General features: G+C 39.0%; 2 protein-coding genes across 29 annotated transcripts in view; one reads left to right on the top strand and one right to left on the bottom strand.

Annotated features, from left to right (window-relative positions):
* LOC116301839 (protein FAM13A) overlaps positions 1-15,901 on the top strand; it is a 30,702-nt gene that overhangs the window by 4,535 nt on the left and 10,266 nt on the right. For 8 of the 28 annotated variants that reach the window (XM_089040248.1, XM_089040145.1, XM_089040241.1 and 5 more), the window contains exons 6-26: positions 521-588; positions 1,428-1,491; positions 1,693-1,818; positions 2,228-2,285; positions 2,593-2,683; positions 2,772-2,827; positions 3,182-3,224; positions 3,585-3,715; positions 3,964-4,056; positions 4,365-4,415; positions 5,145-5,281; positions 5,608-5,709; positions 5,916-6,064; positions 7,000-7,038; positions 7,131-7,184; positions 7,452-7,601; positions 7,689-7,757; positions 8,347-8,437; positions 8,975-9,011; positions 9,610-9,672; positions 10,733-10,801. In XM_089040248.1, coding sequence (XP_088896374.1) covers positions 521-588; positions 1,428-1,491; positions 1,693-1,818; positions 2,228-2,285; positions 2,593-2,683; positions 2,772-2,827; positions 3,182-3,224; positions 3,585-3,715; positions 3,964-4,056; positions 4,365-4,415; positions 5,145-5,281; positions 5,608-5,709; positions 5,916-6,064; positions 7,000-7,038; positions 7,131-7,184; positions 7,452-7,601; positions 7,689-7,757; positions 8,347-8,437; positions 8,975-9,011; positions 9,610-9,672; positions 10,733-10,801 — 1,741 coding nt within the window. The remainder of the gene's footprint in view (positions 1-520; positions 589-1,427; positions 1,492-1,692; positions 1,819-2,227; positions 2,286-2,592; positions 2,684-2,771; positions 2,828-3,181; positions 3,225-3,584; positions 3,716-3,963; positions 4,057-4,364; positions 4,416-5,144; positions 5,282-5,607; positions 5,710-5,915; positions 6,065-6,999; positions 7,039-7,130; positions 7,185-7,451; positions 7,602-7,688; positions 7,758-8,346; positions 8,438-8,974; positions 9,012-9,609; positions 9,673-10,732; positions 10,802-15,901) is intronic. The other 20 variants (XM_089040142.1, XM_089040129.1, XM_089040231.1 and 17 more) reach the window with 13 other exon arrangements.
* Positions 11,135-15,028, bottom strand: LOC148914059 (uncharacterized). The gene is made up of 2 exons (XM_089040116.1): positions 11,442-15,028; positions 11,135-11,241 (listed from the first exon to the last, which is right to left on the bottom strand). The coding sequence occupies exon 1, from the start codon at positions 15,005-15,007 to the stop codon at positions 11,750-11,752; it is 3,258 nt and encodes a 1,085-aa protein (XP_088896242.1). The 5' UTR covers positions 15,008-15,028; the 3' UTR covers positions 11,135-11,241; positions 11,442-11,749.

The following is a 15,901-nucleotide window of genomic DNA, read 5'->3' as shown; positions in this document are numbered from 1 at the left end:
TGTGTATTTTATATTTTAATAGGAAAACAGTAAACTTTCCAATTGATTTTAATTCTATTTTAAATAATATTAGTAAAAATATGCAGGTGATTATAGAAAATCTCATGCGCTGATTGGTCAAGAAACTCACACTATCACATGATAATCACCTTGAGCAAAAATCCAAAATGGCGGCCAGCCGCTTTGTTGCTGTTACCGGGAAAAAATGCCTTTTATCTTCTTTTTTTCTTTTTTTGAAAGAATCACCTGTGTAATTATACTAAAACAATTATTTGCCTCAGGATCAGTGATTATTGGGGAATATTTACCTCGCCGCTCAAAGACTCACGTCTCGGTAAATATTCCCCGATAATCACTTCACCTTTGGCGAATAATTGTTAAATACTTGTAAAGGCCATTTAGAAAACTGTGAGTTCCAAATTGAATGTCATGTCAGAATCCATGATAAGCAAGGCCTGTGCTTGATAACTTAATAATTGTTGTGTAGACACTTCTTATTTAATTATTCCTTTTTTTTAAGATAATGATGCAGACTTGGAAGAAATAGGAGATGTGATGGGTGTTGCCGGCTTGTTGAAACAATACCTCGTAAGTTGTTTATTAAAAAAATACTTTTTTATTGTAATTAGTATTAATGTATTCAGACTGTATTACTGAAACTACTGTATAAAATAACAAAATAACGTCCTTTTTTCATGAGGGTAGCACTTAATAGCCAGTGGCTAACAAAACTGTGGCCCTCATTCCATGATCGAATTGGAATTTAGGAGTTGGTTTTTGCGGAGGGAGGAAAACAGGAGAACCTGGAAAACCCTCGAAGCACAGGAGAGAACCAACAAACAACTCTACTCATATACAACACTGAACCTGGCGGGGCTCAAACTCAGGTCGCATTGATGAGAGGCGAGCGCTCACACTGCTACGCCACCCATGCTTCCGTGTATGAGTTTGTATAAAAGTAGTAAGAATGATATTGGCCAAAACAGGTACAAAGTTATAATGATGGCAAAGGGCCAAATGGAAAATAAAACTTCAACAGGTGAAAAATTAACTTCCAATATTCTCTTGCCCTGAATCAGTGTAATTTAAAAATCTAAAACTAATTAATTTAATAATTAATGACAAAATGCCTTGGGATGAATACTTTCTGGTAGGACACGTTGGAAAATACCACTTGCATTAGTAAATACACTTGCCTTAGAGAAACTAGAAAATGAAAGTGACTCTTGGGTGATCCATGTTATATTATTGGTATCAATTAGGCCTAGGGCAAATGTCAAAATTTCCATGCACCGAACTCATTAAAAACAATGGATATCAGGTGATAATGAGGCAGCATTCTTTGATGTAATTAAGTTCAGTGCATGGAAAGTTCAACATTTGCCCTAGGCCTTATTTACTTATGTGTTTTGGCTTTTGTTTAACAGAGAGAACTTCCTGAGCCACCCATCCCACAGAACCTAACACAAGAGTTTATCAGAATACATGAAGGTAGGTGTCAGGAGTAAGAAGAGTATAGAATATCCAATCCTTGCTATTCTTTGTTTACACATTATGTCAAAGATTTCTTTGTATATAAAACCAACATTGCAGCCATGTCTTTAATTGTCATTTCATTCACTTGGGCATCATTGCAAACAATCAATAGATAGATAATGTCCTTGTTCTAAGTACAGTATTATTCTTGTTTAGTTTATGGAGATGACAATGCTGAGTGCTTGGATGAGCTTCAAGCACTGTTGGATAGACTGCCATACTTGAATTACCAATTGGTCAAATATTTGTGTCATTTTCTTGTAAGAGTCTCCAAGGAAGAAGGTAAGAATCTTAGTATTAAATATACATCAGCATCTCCATCTTTATCTGTTATCTTTGATATACTACAACTCTTTTTACCATGCAGGGGATTTTTTCCTGTCAGTATACATTCCTCACACAGCGTTATTGAACAATCATACTTTGGCACCTTTGACAGCAGTCAAACATACAGTAAAATGTCATTCCCTTTCAATGAAGTTTGAATTAAAAAAATGACCAAGATGAAAGGTCGCTTGAGAGTTTTGCCAATACACTAGTCAATATTTGAACATAGAAAAATAATAATTAAAAGTATTTGCATTGTTTATCATCATTATCGTCATCATCATTATCACCATCATCAGCAACATCACTATTATATTGATCATTATCAACAGCAGCTATATATTTGCTTTGATATTATTTACAGAATACAATAAGATGAATACAATGGCTCTTGCTATAGTCTTTGGTCCCAACCTTTTCAGGTACGAGATATTATCCCCTGTAGAGCTTCTTATGTTTTTCCGTATTTTTTTTCATTTTTTTAAATTCAGGCAATGATTAGAAAATGTTTTATTGAATGATTAAATGACTGATGACTGATTAAGTTACTATTTAAAAGATAATACATAAATGTTGTCGTTAGTCAAATTAAAAATGGGATAAAAATGGGATGAAAATGGGATAAATGATTAAGTGGAAAATAACAAATATATTCACTTTCAATGATATCTTCTTAAGTTCATATTATCCAGAGAATGAATCACATCATTGTTGTTGTTTTTGTTAAAGGTGTAATGATGGCTTGGAGGGTTTAAAGGAACAAGGCCACACTAATGCTATTCTCTGTAAATTCTTAGAAGATTATGATAATCTTTTTAAGGTGAGTCTAATGTATGGTGCAAATATAAAGGTTTTCGTTTTATACAGGAATCTGGGTACCTTTATAGCTTATTATCTTTTGCTTACAGGATGATGATGAAGTTTCCCCATATGCAACCACAGATTTGTTTATCACTGACCGTGGGTAAGTTGCAAACTACTGACAGTATGATTTAGAAAATAATTTAGATATAATGTGTGCTGTGCATTTACCATGTTAATGAGAGTATTAAACGCTCACATCATTCTAAGATGCCGCACGCATGCTATGAATTCAAAGGTTCTTAGGAAAAATTCAACAGTATTTTTTGTTAATTTGTGCATTATTTTGGTATTTTATGAAAGGAATATAAATGGTTTTTTATGCTTCTGTCATGTTTTCTCAGCATTCTGTGTGTTTTAATCAAAGTATCAAACACAGAAAACTATTTAATATTTCTTCAATCATTTTTTCATTCAATTATTTATTATACTAAGGGGAAATTGTCTTTATATTCAGCTCATCTGATTCTCTTAATACTGGCCCATCCATTTCAGACAAGGTATGTCTAGTCGATGTATGACAATAGCACATTTTAGTTGTATGACCACAGCCTCCTCACATCTACAGCACATGGAAAAGTTAAATAGACACACTGAATGCAATACCAACCTTGTAGATGATGGGACATGCCTAACCTGCAAACAGAACATTTCAAGTTCAAATCCCACCTGAGGCTCAGAATTTTTTAAAAGAAAAATTGGCTTGATGAAACCTAACTTATATCTCTGATGGGACACTTGATGGAATATAGACTTGCTCATACTATCTTCTTGAAGTCATGTCACATTTGATGAATAATAGTAACTTGGATGAACCTTGCGTTACTGACTTGGTGTTTGTATTTGCCCTTGTTTTTCAGGCCATTCAAGAAGGATCTACAAGCGAAGAGGAGGTTCCAGTGCCTAGTACATCCACCTCTGATACAACAAGTCAACATGAACCTATCTATGCCTCTATTGATAAAACCAAAAAACATCTCCTTCCTACAAGGTACTGTATGTGTACTATGGGTGGTTCAGTAAGTTAGTGGTGGGCGGGTGTGTACAACAAGACAGGGGGTCAGCAGGAACCTATCTATGCATCTATTCCTGCAAGGTATGTGTACTATGGGTGTCTCAGTGAGTTAGTGGTGGGTGGAGTAGAGTGGGTAGGACGAGGTAGGACATCTGTCTCTGTTAAAATAATTGTTAGATTTCAGTGGTAATTAAGTTGTAAACATTTATTCTTCTTGACATCAGTGTATCATCATCATCAGAAGAACTAGATTTGTATGTCAGATCAGTGTCTCCTTCAATGTGGCATTCAAACACCAGCACTAATGGCAACAACAGGTATTTCATTTTTATCCTCTTAATGGAATTATATGAATATCATGTACCCCAGATTCGTAGTTTTGATGCATGCAGGCCAAGCCGCTGGTCAGGGAATAACACTTTGTACCTTCAGTTACCATGGAGATGCAGACATGTGACATGTAAGGTTGCAATGGTTATCAAAAAAGTAAAATTGGGAAATGAGTTTAACCTGGGGGAACAAGGTTCTTGCAAGAAGTGTTGCATTCAGCATTGCTTTAATGTTTACGGGGCACATAAGTTAAGTTAAAGTGTGAAGTGTCAATAATATAATCTTTGTATTCTAGTCATAATGGTAGCCACACTCATCATCAGCATCAGGAACAGCCTGGAAGAGAGTATGAACTTGATTTATTCTTGATTCATTTGATAACAAATTATAAAATTTGGGATACTACGCGCACTATGATTGGTCAAAAACCATGTTTAACGAGAGTATCAAAACACGCTATCATCATTTTAGCGCGCGCGAGTATTGCAACTGTCAGATATTAATCTATCGCAAGCGCTCATTGGCCAGTTTGAATAAGACAGCACGTAGGGAGAATTTAGTTATACTTGTTTTTTTTGTTGTTTTTTTTGATCTTTTTGTGCGTTTGTTATTTTATGAAACAGATCAAAAACAGTTTTCCGTGTTTGATACTCTGATCAAAACACTTGGGATGTTGGGAGAACACTCGAGAAGCTGGAAACCACTCCGCTACACGTCGTGGTTTCCTGCGCTCCTCTCGTGTCCTCTCAACATCCCGCGTGTATTGATCAGAGTATCAAACACAGAAAACAGTTTTTGATCTGTTAAACAAAAGTATTTTATATTTTGTATGCAACAACAAAAAGAGTTCAGGGATTAAAATAACAGGGAATTAGTCACTGGTCATGATCATGGGCTAAATTAATTTTTGCTCAGTTATTCCTAATTTCTGGCTAAACATACTGATGAAAATGGCCGGCAAGGCAAACATTTGACCAGACAAGCCCTACTTCTGGCTGGACATTGTCATATGTCCAGCATTTATTTTAAGCCCTGGAGTTCAATTAAAAGTCTTGTTGTTTTATTGTGGGCACAGCGTGGTTCAAATGGTCATAAAGGACAGCATCAAGGAGCACTTGTTTGGTCCAGACACGGTATCCACAGATGAGAATGAATGTAGTGCAACAGATTCTGAAATCTCCAGGGGACAGTCTGCAGAATCATTAGATGACGGTAAGATCTTAGAACTTTTCTAAACTAAATGTTTCTTCAACAAAAAATAATTTATTTTTGAGCTTTCAGGTATTAGAGCCCATCTTCAGGGATTATGATAGTATTATTCATCATTAACAGATTTTATTTATTTTTATTTTATTTTATTTATCTTAGTAATTCCTCGTGTTTGTTTACATTTTTACGGTTGTTTGTTGTTTATTTTGTTTCATTCATGTGAACTTTTAATTCAAAGAATTTATTTGAATTTCTTTTCATAATCAAAGATATACCTTTACTTTTCTTTATGATTTATTAATTACTTATTGGTAATAACTATCTCATAGTTACTGCTCCACCACTACCAGCAAGGCATTACGGGGAAGAAGAGACCAGTAAACCTCAGCCAAAAAGAAGAAAAAATGTCAAAAAGCAGAAAAATCTGCAAGGTAATTGAAATCAATACAGCACTGATCATAGACACTGCCTAACAAACCTGTGGTTCAGTGATTATTGAAGTTTATGAGTTAATTTTTATGAAGGGAGGAGAATAGAGAACCCAAGAAAAAATCTATTGATTATTGTTATTTTTTACAGCGCATCTACTTTAGTTAATCCTGTTTTTATCTGACATAATTTTCTTCTATAATATTAGACACTGTTTGTGATATTCCTGACAATCCTGGCCGTCCCTTACCAGTCCTAACTGATAGTGATCAATCATCTTCAACATCTAACAAGAAGAGAAGTCAACTAACTGTGAACCTAGAAGCAATGGATCAAAAAGAATTAGTTATTTCCTTGGTGAGATAGAGACTGAGAATGGAAACTTTTTACTTTATTCAGATCAGATGTGTTTACTGTCAAATTATAAATACAGTAAAACCCCTCAATACCGGACAGTGCTGGGACCCATAAAAATTTCCGGTTCAGCGGGGGTTCCGGTATACTGAGGTTTTTGCAATAACCATGAAAAAACAGTTTTTTAATTAATTAGTCTTTATATGTCTATTTGTGAACAAGATTTACTATTTAAAAAATTTTCGATGATTTTGTGAGTTTAGAAGTTGTCCCTGTAGGCTCAATTAATACAACCGCAAATAAGCTAGTGACGGTAGTTCCGAAACAAAGGTACGTTCGGGCCTTCTTCCGGACAAGCGGGTTGAATTCTATTGTCAAATAGCTTTTGGTACCGAAATTATCGTCCGGTTTCTGGAATAGAGAGGTTCCGGTTTACTGAGGTTTATTTTACAAAAGATATATGGGAAAGATTTCTGGACCAAAACTTTTGTCCGGTTTAGAGAGAATTCTGGTATACTGAGGGTCCGGTATAGAGGGGTTTCACTGTACTGTTTAATAAATGAGCAGGAGTGTTTTATCAGGGATAAAACATGAGGCGCAGTCGAGTGGTTTTAGACCAGATGAAACACGATCTGCGAGTGTATTAAACGGCTTAAAAAACTCATGATGTATATTCTCATACTGTACCGAATTCGTTACGAAATGAACCAAGTTTGATCGAGAAAATCCTAATTAAAGTTTATGCAAATGAAGACGAAATTATCTATGTCACATATAAAACCTCCTTCACGGTCATGATTTCTAGTGTGTTTCCTTCATGAATTATTCATTAGTTTTTTAAGGTTTTTTATTTAAATATTTTAAATTTATATTTATTTTTCTGTCATTTTTTAATTGCTTAATAGAATAACCATATGTCATAATATAACAATTTTCAGGATCAAAACAGTAACAGTATTCTACAAGTCAGACCAAAGGTAGTGATTTGTGAATTCTACATGTATTCTAGTTGTTTTGTTGTTTATTTTTTAATGTACGTAACAGTTGACCATGCATTGCATCATTGCAGAGCAATACAGCAATATCTGGCAATGCCACAGGCCAAGATCATATCGTTCCCAAGGTGAATATATGGTCATTATTTGAAAGTTATAAAGACTAAATACTGGACCTCTTTATCTTGGTTGTAATGTTTTTCCATTTCAGACCATGTGTCATTCTCTTGAGAATAAGACTCTTTGTTTAAGTTGTATTCATATTCATATATCTTCCCATGCATGACTGTTAAACAAAGAAATGATACTCTAGGAAATGACATGTGGTCTGAGTTTTTTAGTTTTTTTTTTTTAGTTTTTTTTAATCCTGATAAAACATTATCTTGTTTCTGAAGCAGGATGAGTTGAGTGATCTGCCCAAGAACTTTATCCATCCCCTGGTTGAGGAAGCTAAAAACAGAGGCAAGATAGCAACACCACCACCCAGATCACCTCGATCACCTAAAGTCTCCAAATCACCTCCCTCTCCTTCATCACCCAACAAGGTAATGCCGTGATTGTGTTGCCCTGTAGTAAAGAAAGTGATGCACTTGTTTATGTTGATCATGTTCTGTATTGTATTGTATTTATAGCATGGAACAATAGATGAAGTAGATGGTGGGTACAACCCTGTCAAGGAACTTACTAAACAATATAAAAAGGTAAGAACCATTATATTATTGATGAAAACACAAAGACAGACAGTCAGTCAGACAGACAGACAGACAGATAGACAGAGATGCTGCTGATACTGACTGAAAGATGGACAGACAGACAGATAGATAGAGATGCTGATACTGACTGAAAGATGGACAGATGGACAGACAGTCAGATAGATAGATATGCTGATACTGACAGACAGACAGTCAGATAGATAGAGATGCTGATACTGACTGAAAGATGGACAGAAAGGCAGAGGAACACAGACAACCGACTGAAAAGGACAACTTAGTCTGGTGGTAGGCAGAGGATAAGGAGGATTGATAGGCTTAGAGGGCAGATGGAGGCAGATGTACAGACCCAACCACCCTAACTGACGTATAGGGAGGCACATGTACCATTACTGACTAGCTGGCGGCTGACTTACCGAATGACCAAGGCAGCAACTGACAAATATCCACCCTCCCATACATACTGACTGATCCAGGCAGAGACAGAAGGATAGACAGAAATACAGACATACAGAAATATGAATCTACATCATGACATTGTCAAGCAGAATTTTGACTTTTGGATTGCTTTTCTTGTCAGAGAAGTAGAGGTGCTCCAGTTGTTCCTCCTCTAGAGTTATACAAATTACAACAAGGTGACGTAGGTGGGGGCTCTGATAATCTCATTAAATGTAAGTTGCATGTTGCTAATACTAATAAATAAATAAATAATGTCATAACCAATCTTATGCTGACAAAAATATTTCATTAGATGGCAAAGTAATTCAATCCTCTTATCAATAATTAATTAATAACTAATAATGCATAATATTAGTTAAAGTAATTATTATTGCTGGCTTGTGATTAAATAATTAATTATACAGCTTCTCATTAATCCCATATATAGGTAACTGTCCAATTATTTTCTTAATTGGACAGGTCTTGTTGATATGGGAATAATTAGGCAGCTATATAATTAACAGGTAATGTTATTTCATGCTCCCCAATCAAGAAATAATTAGACTCGAAAAATTCCTCTGACTGCCAAATTGGACTCGGCCTACAGCCTCATCCAATTTTTCAGTCCTCGGAATTTTTCTCGTCCAATTATTTCTTAATTGGACAGCATGGAGTCCTATTACATATACTAATATTATAACATATACAGATATTATTATTTTCACATTCTATTAAGTACATTTAATAATTTGACAATAAAATCTGACTAGATGATGTGCAGCTTTCACCAAGAGAGAGATATGATAGGTAAGCAAGATTTGTTGTTTGAGCTGATTTTATATGACTGTGAATAACTGCTGGGTGTGCTGTATCCATGTACTATATTCTGACGGGCAGGCAGTAGCATCAGCAGCTGGTCAATTGCCAGATCCTCGGCAACATCAGACAGCTGTAACTTGTAACTCCCAGTCTTGTAAAATCTACTCAGTTAATGCAGTCATAATGTTCATACATAACTTTCTTCCTAAACGTCTTTCTTTCATTCTCTCTTTCTTTCATTCTCTCTTTCTTTCTTCTTGCTCGTATTTGGTTGCCTAAAAGTTATAGTTATATTTGAACTCTAGAGCATGATGCACCATGTTTGCACTCTCAGAAAAGGTCTGTGCCGGAGTATACCATGCCCTTGAGAATAATAAGACTCTTTGTCTGAGTGAGATATATTTCAAATAGTTTTAATGTAAATAAAGAAAACATACTCAAGGGAGTGACAGATGGACCTTTGAAGCTGAAAGGTCTATTAGTTACACAGCCAATTGAGATGTACTGTAAGATGCATTAACTAGTAAAGACAGACTGTTTAGTTTGTTTGCATGAATGTGTTGTGATCAATGTCTGGTATTTGTAGCGTTGGTTCAGATGAAGCACTGTTATCACCTCGATCAAGACCACTTACTATTGATACTAAGAGGTCAGTTCCTAATGCACTCACACACAAAAAATAATTTAAGATTTTTATGTGATTAATTAATTAATTTATTTATTTAAATTTAAATTTATGTTTATATTTATATTTATATTCATTTATTTATTCGTTTTTGGTTTTTTGTTTGTTTACTTTGGCATTTTCAACTTAGGTAGAAATCCCTCTAGTTTTTCTTTTATACAGTTACTCTAACCCAAGGGTTTGTTTTTCAATATACTGGTAACTACTATCGATTAAAACTCTGCTTCACGTCCTGCTAATGTCCAGGTGTTAGTGATAACAGCTGCATGTTGCCGACTGTCATGCTGTAATGCTTGTATCTTATTGCTTATCTTGCATTCTTTCAATCTCAGTCATCCTCACTCACTTTGTCTCATTCACTTGTTTTAATCACTTCATTTTTTTTTATTTGATTTGATATCCAATTCTTAGTCTTCTTATGGAACCTCCTCACACCTATGCAATAAACCCTCCTCAGACCCTCCCCACCCCTTGGAAATTCCTTCTATGGGGGGAGGTATGGATATTTTCTGGAACTACATAATATACCCTCTCCAGACCCTCCCCACCCCTTGGAAATTCCTTCTGTGGGGGGAGGTATGAATATTTTCTGGAACTATGCGATATACCCTCTCCAGACCCTCCCCTACCCTTGGAAACTTCTTCTTTGGGTGAGGTATGGACATTTTCTGGTACTACACAATATACCTTCCTCAAACCCTCCCCACCCCTTGGAAACTCCTTCTATAAGGGAGGTATGGATATTTTCTGGAACTATACAATATACCCTCTCCAGACCCTCCCCACCCCTTGGAAACTTCTTCTTTGGGGGAGGTATAGATATTTTCTGGAACTTCTAGACCCTTGCAACCCCTTGAAATTCCAACCCTGCTCCATGAAAGATGTTCTTTTTGCATGCAAAGTTGACTATGAATTGGTGTAATGCTAATCATTTGGTTATTTTATCATTGTCATTGATTTTGTGTTGTGTTTATCATATTGTGTGTATTTGTCTGACTAGTGGCCACAAACACATTTATTTCAGCAGTTATCCCACTGAATGTCCCCCCTCCCCTCCTCATGACCATGTTGAACCTTTCTGGTCCGAAAGAAGGTAAGTTTTGCTTCCCCCTGGCCCCGGAAAAGTTAATCAGGTAGATGGAATTTAATAATATTTCAGGTATAATAATGTTTCAAATAGGACCTTGCATGATGGCGTCATTTGACTCCCACTACCATAATACTTTGCAAATTTTCTTTTTTATTTAAATTTGTATTCCCTCGTGAGAATATTAAGACAATTGATGCTAATTAACTGAACAAAAGAAAGTGTGCAAGGGAGTCTGGTAGTAGAGGTCAATGACGCTATCATGCAAACGTCCTATTACATATTAAGGTACATGAAGAGAGTGCCAATTCATGAGGTTCAGTAGATGCTGCATGTTACGGCTGGGGCAATCTTTCGAGTTTCCCCGGGTCGGCCGTGTTAGAACAGCAAATCACTTACTGAGATTCCATCATTCAATCACTGCATTTATTAGAATCACGTAAAGACTGGGTAAAATACAATAAGGTATATCTGTATTAGTTAAAACCGCTTACAAATAGAAAAATGTGCTTGATTAGGGAATGATTATGCAACACGTGGTCTAGCGATACTTAGAAATGAATGCTCAGTCGACTATAGGCAGTTTATGCTGAAGAATAATATTGATAATTTCTTGTAGGAGAACTAAATATAATGAATTACATACCTCTGTGCTACTTGGCCGGATAGCAAATTAGTTAATATTCTAAGGAGCTTCTTTCTTAGTTTAACTTTCCTTCGACACGCTACATCAACTTATCACCCAAATCAAACTATCCGATTACGGTTATGTGATACGAGCATAATCACTGGTAAATCATTAACATGGCTCCCCTAAATTGTGATTACAATTTACCCCAAACAAAACAAACTATATATATATATGTATTACTAAAAAATGTTCAATATTCAGTGTTCAACTTGGATATTCACGTTATATGGCTCCTTGGCTGGGACTCCCTGGTCTCTCATTTATTAGTTGTCATCGCTTCTCAGGAGCAGAACAAGCTTGTGGATCGGCCTTTCTAAGTATGTCATCTTGGAGCCGGTTCTTCTTCCTGAGGAATCGAGGTGAGGAGAGGAGACAGCAATCTTGACTTTGCGGACGTAGCCGTCTTCGTCTTTATATGGCTGTACAATGCGTGCGAGCTGCCACTTAGATCTCGGGTTGTCCGCATCCTTCAGTATTACGATGTCATCCACTGACAGATTCTTTCGGGGGCGCAACCACTTTTGTCGTTCTTGCAGAGACTGTAAGTAACATCTTCTCCAACGTTGCCAGAACTCATTGGTTAGGTGTTGGACTCTGCGCCATCTTTTTCTTGAGTATAGGTCCGCCCTCTGGAAATCTCCCGGTGGAGGCATTACTATCGTAGTCTTCATGGTCAGCAAGTGACTCGGCGTTAATGCATCTAAGGAATCTGGTTCTGTGAGACCGTTGGTAGTGAGGGGGCGGCTGTTTACTATCGCTTCTGCTTCGATCATCAGTGTCCTCAAGGATTCATCATCGAGTTGCTTTCCATGAGTCTGTAGCAGAGCTGTTAGCACGCTTCTCACGCTGCGAATCTGCCTTTCCCACACGCCGCCCATGTGGCTTGCGTGCGGGACATTCATCTTAAACTGTATCCAATCGCAGTTGGTCTTTATCAGCTCTCTCTTTATGGCATCTTGGTCCATTTCCTTCATGGCTGCGTCAAGCTCATTTCTAGCACCCACAAAGTTCGTTCCTTGATCCGATCTTAATTGGCGCACTGGTCCACGCCGTCCGGTAAACCTTCGGTAGGCGTTGATGAAGGAATCTGTTGTCAGCGATGCTGCTGTTTCTATGTGAACCGCACGTGAGGCCATGCAGGTGAATAGGACTCCGTACCTTTTCAGCTCACGTCTTCCTTCCTTTATGTACCAGGGGCCAAAGTAGTCCACCGCACTGTATGTGAAAGGTGGAGCTTCTTCCAGTCTGTCTTTAGGAAGATCACTCATTTTCTGTTTCTGAGTGGCGCCTCTCAGCCTTTGACATGCGACGCATTTGGAGATGTAGTGTCCCACTGCTGAGCTTCCATCAATAATCCACAAGCCAGCAGCGCGTATGTCTGCTAGTGTTCTTGCCTTGCCTTGGTGGGCTCTCTGATGATAGTGGCGGATTACTAGACCTGTCACGTGACATTTCTTTGGGAGGATAACGGGATGTTTCACTTGGAAGGGAAGGTCGGCCAATCCGATTCTGCCACCAACGCGGAGAACCTGGTTTTCGTCAAGAAACGGACTCAGACGGAGAAGAGAGCTAGATTTCACAATCTTTTCTGCTGGACGTCCCAGGGCTTTTAGAGCTCTCATTTCTTCAGGAAAGGATTGGCTCTGGACAGCCTTCAGGATCAGAGTTTCCGCTTGTTGTAGGTCTTGCACATCGAACTGAACTCTTTCCCTTGTTGACGTTCCGTCTCTTCGACTTTTATAGGGATCCACCCTTTCCTTGCGTGCGTTTATCGTCCAGGCTAGCTTCTGCACAAATTTCTTGCATATCACAATAGCTCTCTTGGCGCGATACCCATCTGAAAAGTACTTGACACGCTCTAATATTGTTGGGTATTCTTTTGAGTGCGTTGCTAAGGCTGTGACTTTCTTCACTTCTGGATCGCTGTGGTTGATAACTGTGAAGGTTTCTGATAAAGTCTGGGACTCTTTGATTGGGTGCCAAAGGAAGCTTGGGCCATTCCACCATCGTTTGCTCTCGATCAGCTCTTGAGCACTAAGACCTCTGGAAGCGTCGTCAGCCGGATTCATGCTTGTTTCCACGTACTTCCATTGGTGAGGCGAGGCGCGTTCACGAATTTGCTGAACGCGGTTTGCCACGAACGTGTGAAAACGCCTTGCATCGTTGGATATATAACCAAGAACGACTTTACTGTCCGTCCAGAACACTTCTGCTATTTCTTCGTATTTCAACTCTTTCTTCAGAAAGCCGCTAACCTTGGCGGATACCAATGCTGCCGTGAGTTCTAGGCGAGGCACTGTTATAGGTCTGAGTGGTGTCACTCTAGCCTTTGCCATTACCAGGGCGCAATGTATCTCGTCACGATCGTTCACCATTCTAAGGTAGGAGCACTGGCCATAGCCGTTGGTGCTTGCATCGGAGAAGTTGTGCATCTCGACGGTCTTGCACTCTCCAAAGCCTTCAGGTTTGTAGCATCTAGGAATCTTTAATTCGGCCAGGCGATGCAGCTCGCTCCTCCACTTCTCCCAACGAGGTCTGATTGACTCTGGTACTTTATCGTCCCATCCAACATTGTCTCTGGTAAGGTCTTGGAGTATCCTTTTGCCCACAAGAACAAAGGGAGCTACCATGCCCAGGGGGTCGTAAATAGAGCTTACCGTTGCTAATATTCCTCTTCTCGTCAATGGCCTGTCCTTCAGTTCGATCTTGAACTGCAGCTGATCCGACTCTATACACCATTGCACTCCCAGGGCTCTCTCGATGGGCAACAGGTCCTTGGTTATGTCAAGATTCTTTAAACCTTTCGCGCGTGACTCAATTGGGATTGATTCTATAACTGCTTTACTGTTCGATAGGAACTTGTGCAGGTTGAAGCCACCCCTCTGGCAGAGTGCCTTCGTGTTCTCAATAAGAGCGATGGCTTGCGCAATGGTTGGAACGGACTTTAACCCATCGTCTACATAGAAATCATTCCTAATGAACTCTGCTGCTTCCTTGCCAAACTCGATCTCGTAGTCGTCGGCTGTTGATTTCAAGGCAAAATTCGAACAGCCAGGTGAGGAGACCGCTCCGAAAAGGTGAACTGTCATCCTGTACTCTGTCAAAGGATTGTTCGTATCACCGTCCTCCCACCAGAGGAACCTAAGAAAGTTTCTATGTTCGACGTTTACCTTCACTTGGTGGAACATTCCTTCGATGTCACACATTAGTGCTACCGGTTCTTTCCTGAATCGGCACAGAACTCCTGAGAGGTTGTTCGTGAGGTCCGGTCCCTGAAGCAGATGTCTGTTGAGTGACTCGCCCTTGTATTCCGCACTGCCATCAAAGACAACTCTGATTTTATCCTTCTTCTGGGGGTGATAGACGCCGTGATGCGGGATGTACCACACTTGACCATCATCGCCGCTCTCCTTTGACTGGGGAACTTTTTCTGCATAACCTTTACTGAGCATCTCCTTCATGAATTCTTGGTAATGCTTGCGGTAGGTTTCGTCCTTTTCAAGCCTCCCTTTCAACCTCATCAGTCTGATTACGGCTAACTCTCTGTTCGGCAGATTAATTCTATCATCTTTGAAGGGTAGAGGAATTTCATAATGGCCATCCTCTCTTTGGTTAATTCCATCTTTCATCCTTTGCATGAACTTGCGGTCATTGTAAGAGAGTGTCCGCTCTTCGTCTTGTGATTCATCAAAGTCAAGTTCGAACATCTTCGAAACTTGAAATGGTGTCATTATTTCCTTTGTTTGAGTACGCATGGAGAAGTGAAGTGGTTTCTTGGTCTCTCCTACAACCTCCCTGGCGAGTATGCGATGGCAGCCGCACTTCTCGTGGACATCCTTGCAGTCAGGATCTACTATGCCTATCACTCCCCATCCTAGCGCAGTCTTCTTCGCATAAGGTTCATCGTCCTTGCCCGGAATGACTTCTCTTGGCTTGATTGCGCGTGCGCAGTTTAGACCGATCAGCAACCCGATTTCCACGTCGCTTCTGTGTGGCATCAGTTGATCAGCTATACGCTCCAGGTGTGGCCACTTTCGAGCTGTTTCTGGTCGAGGAATCTGTCCTCTTCTCGCTGGAATGATTTCTCTTGAATACGTTCCGGGTAGTGGGATGATCTCACTTTCGTTTAGGCCTCGTACCACCAGACCGTTCACCTTCTGACAATCAATGAGACGTTCCGCAAGTACCGTTGACAATTTGAGCTTCACTTGGACTCCCTTCACTGCCATTCTTTCAACGACGTCATTCTTGATGAAACAGCCGTCTGACTGGTCGTCTAAGAGAGCGTATACAAGTACTTCCTGGGACGGATTGTCGCTGTGATGTATCCATACAGGAACGATCAGGGAATGGGCGGCACAGTCGTCTTGTTTCTGGTCACTGATCTTCGTACATTTCGATGAAACCTCCTTAAC

Source organism: Actinia tenebrosa, unplaced genomic scaffold (genome assembly GCF_029948245.1).
Source record: "Actinia tenebrosa isolate PJP-AT-01 unplaced genomic scaffold, QUT_ActTen_1.0 PGA_scaffold0__85_contigs__length_37466705, whole genome shotgun sequence".
NCBI lineage: Eukaryota > Metazoa > Cnidaria > Anthozoa > Actiniaria > Actiniidae > Actinia > Actinia tenebrosa.
The sequence above is the reverse complement of the archived record's forward strand: the minus strand, read 5'-3'. Positions and strand labels throughout refer to the sequence as shown.

Coding starts and splice junctions, on each gene's coding strand:
- LOC148914059 (XM_089040116.1), bottom strand. CDS start 15,007: ATGAGGTTGAAAGGGAGGCTTGAAAAGGACGAAACCTACCGCAAGCAT.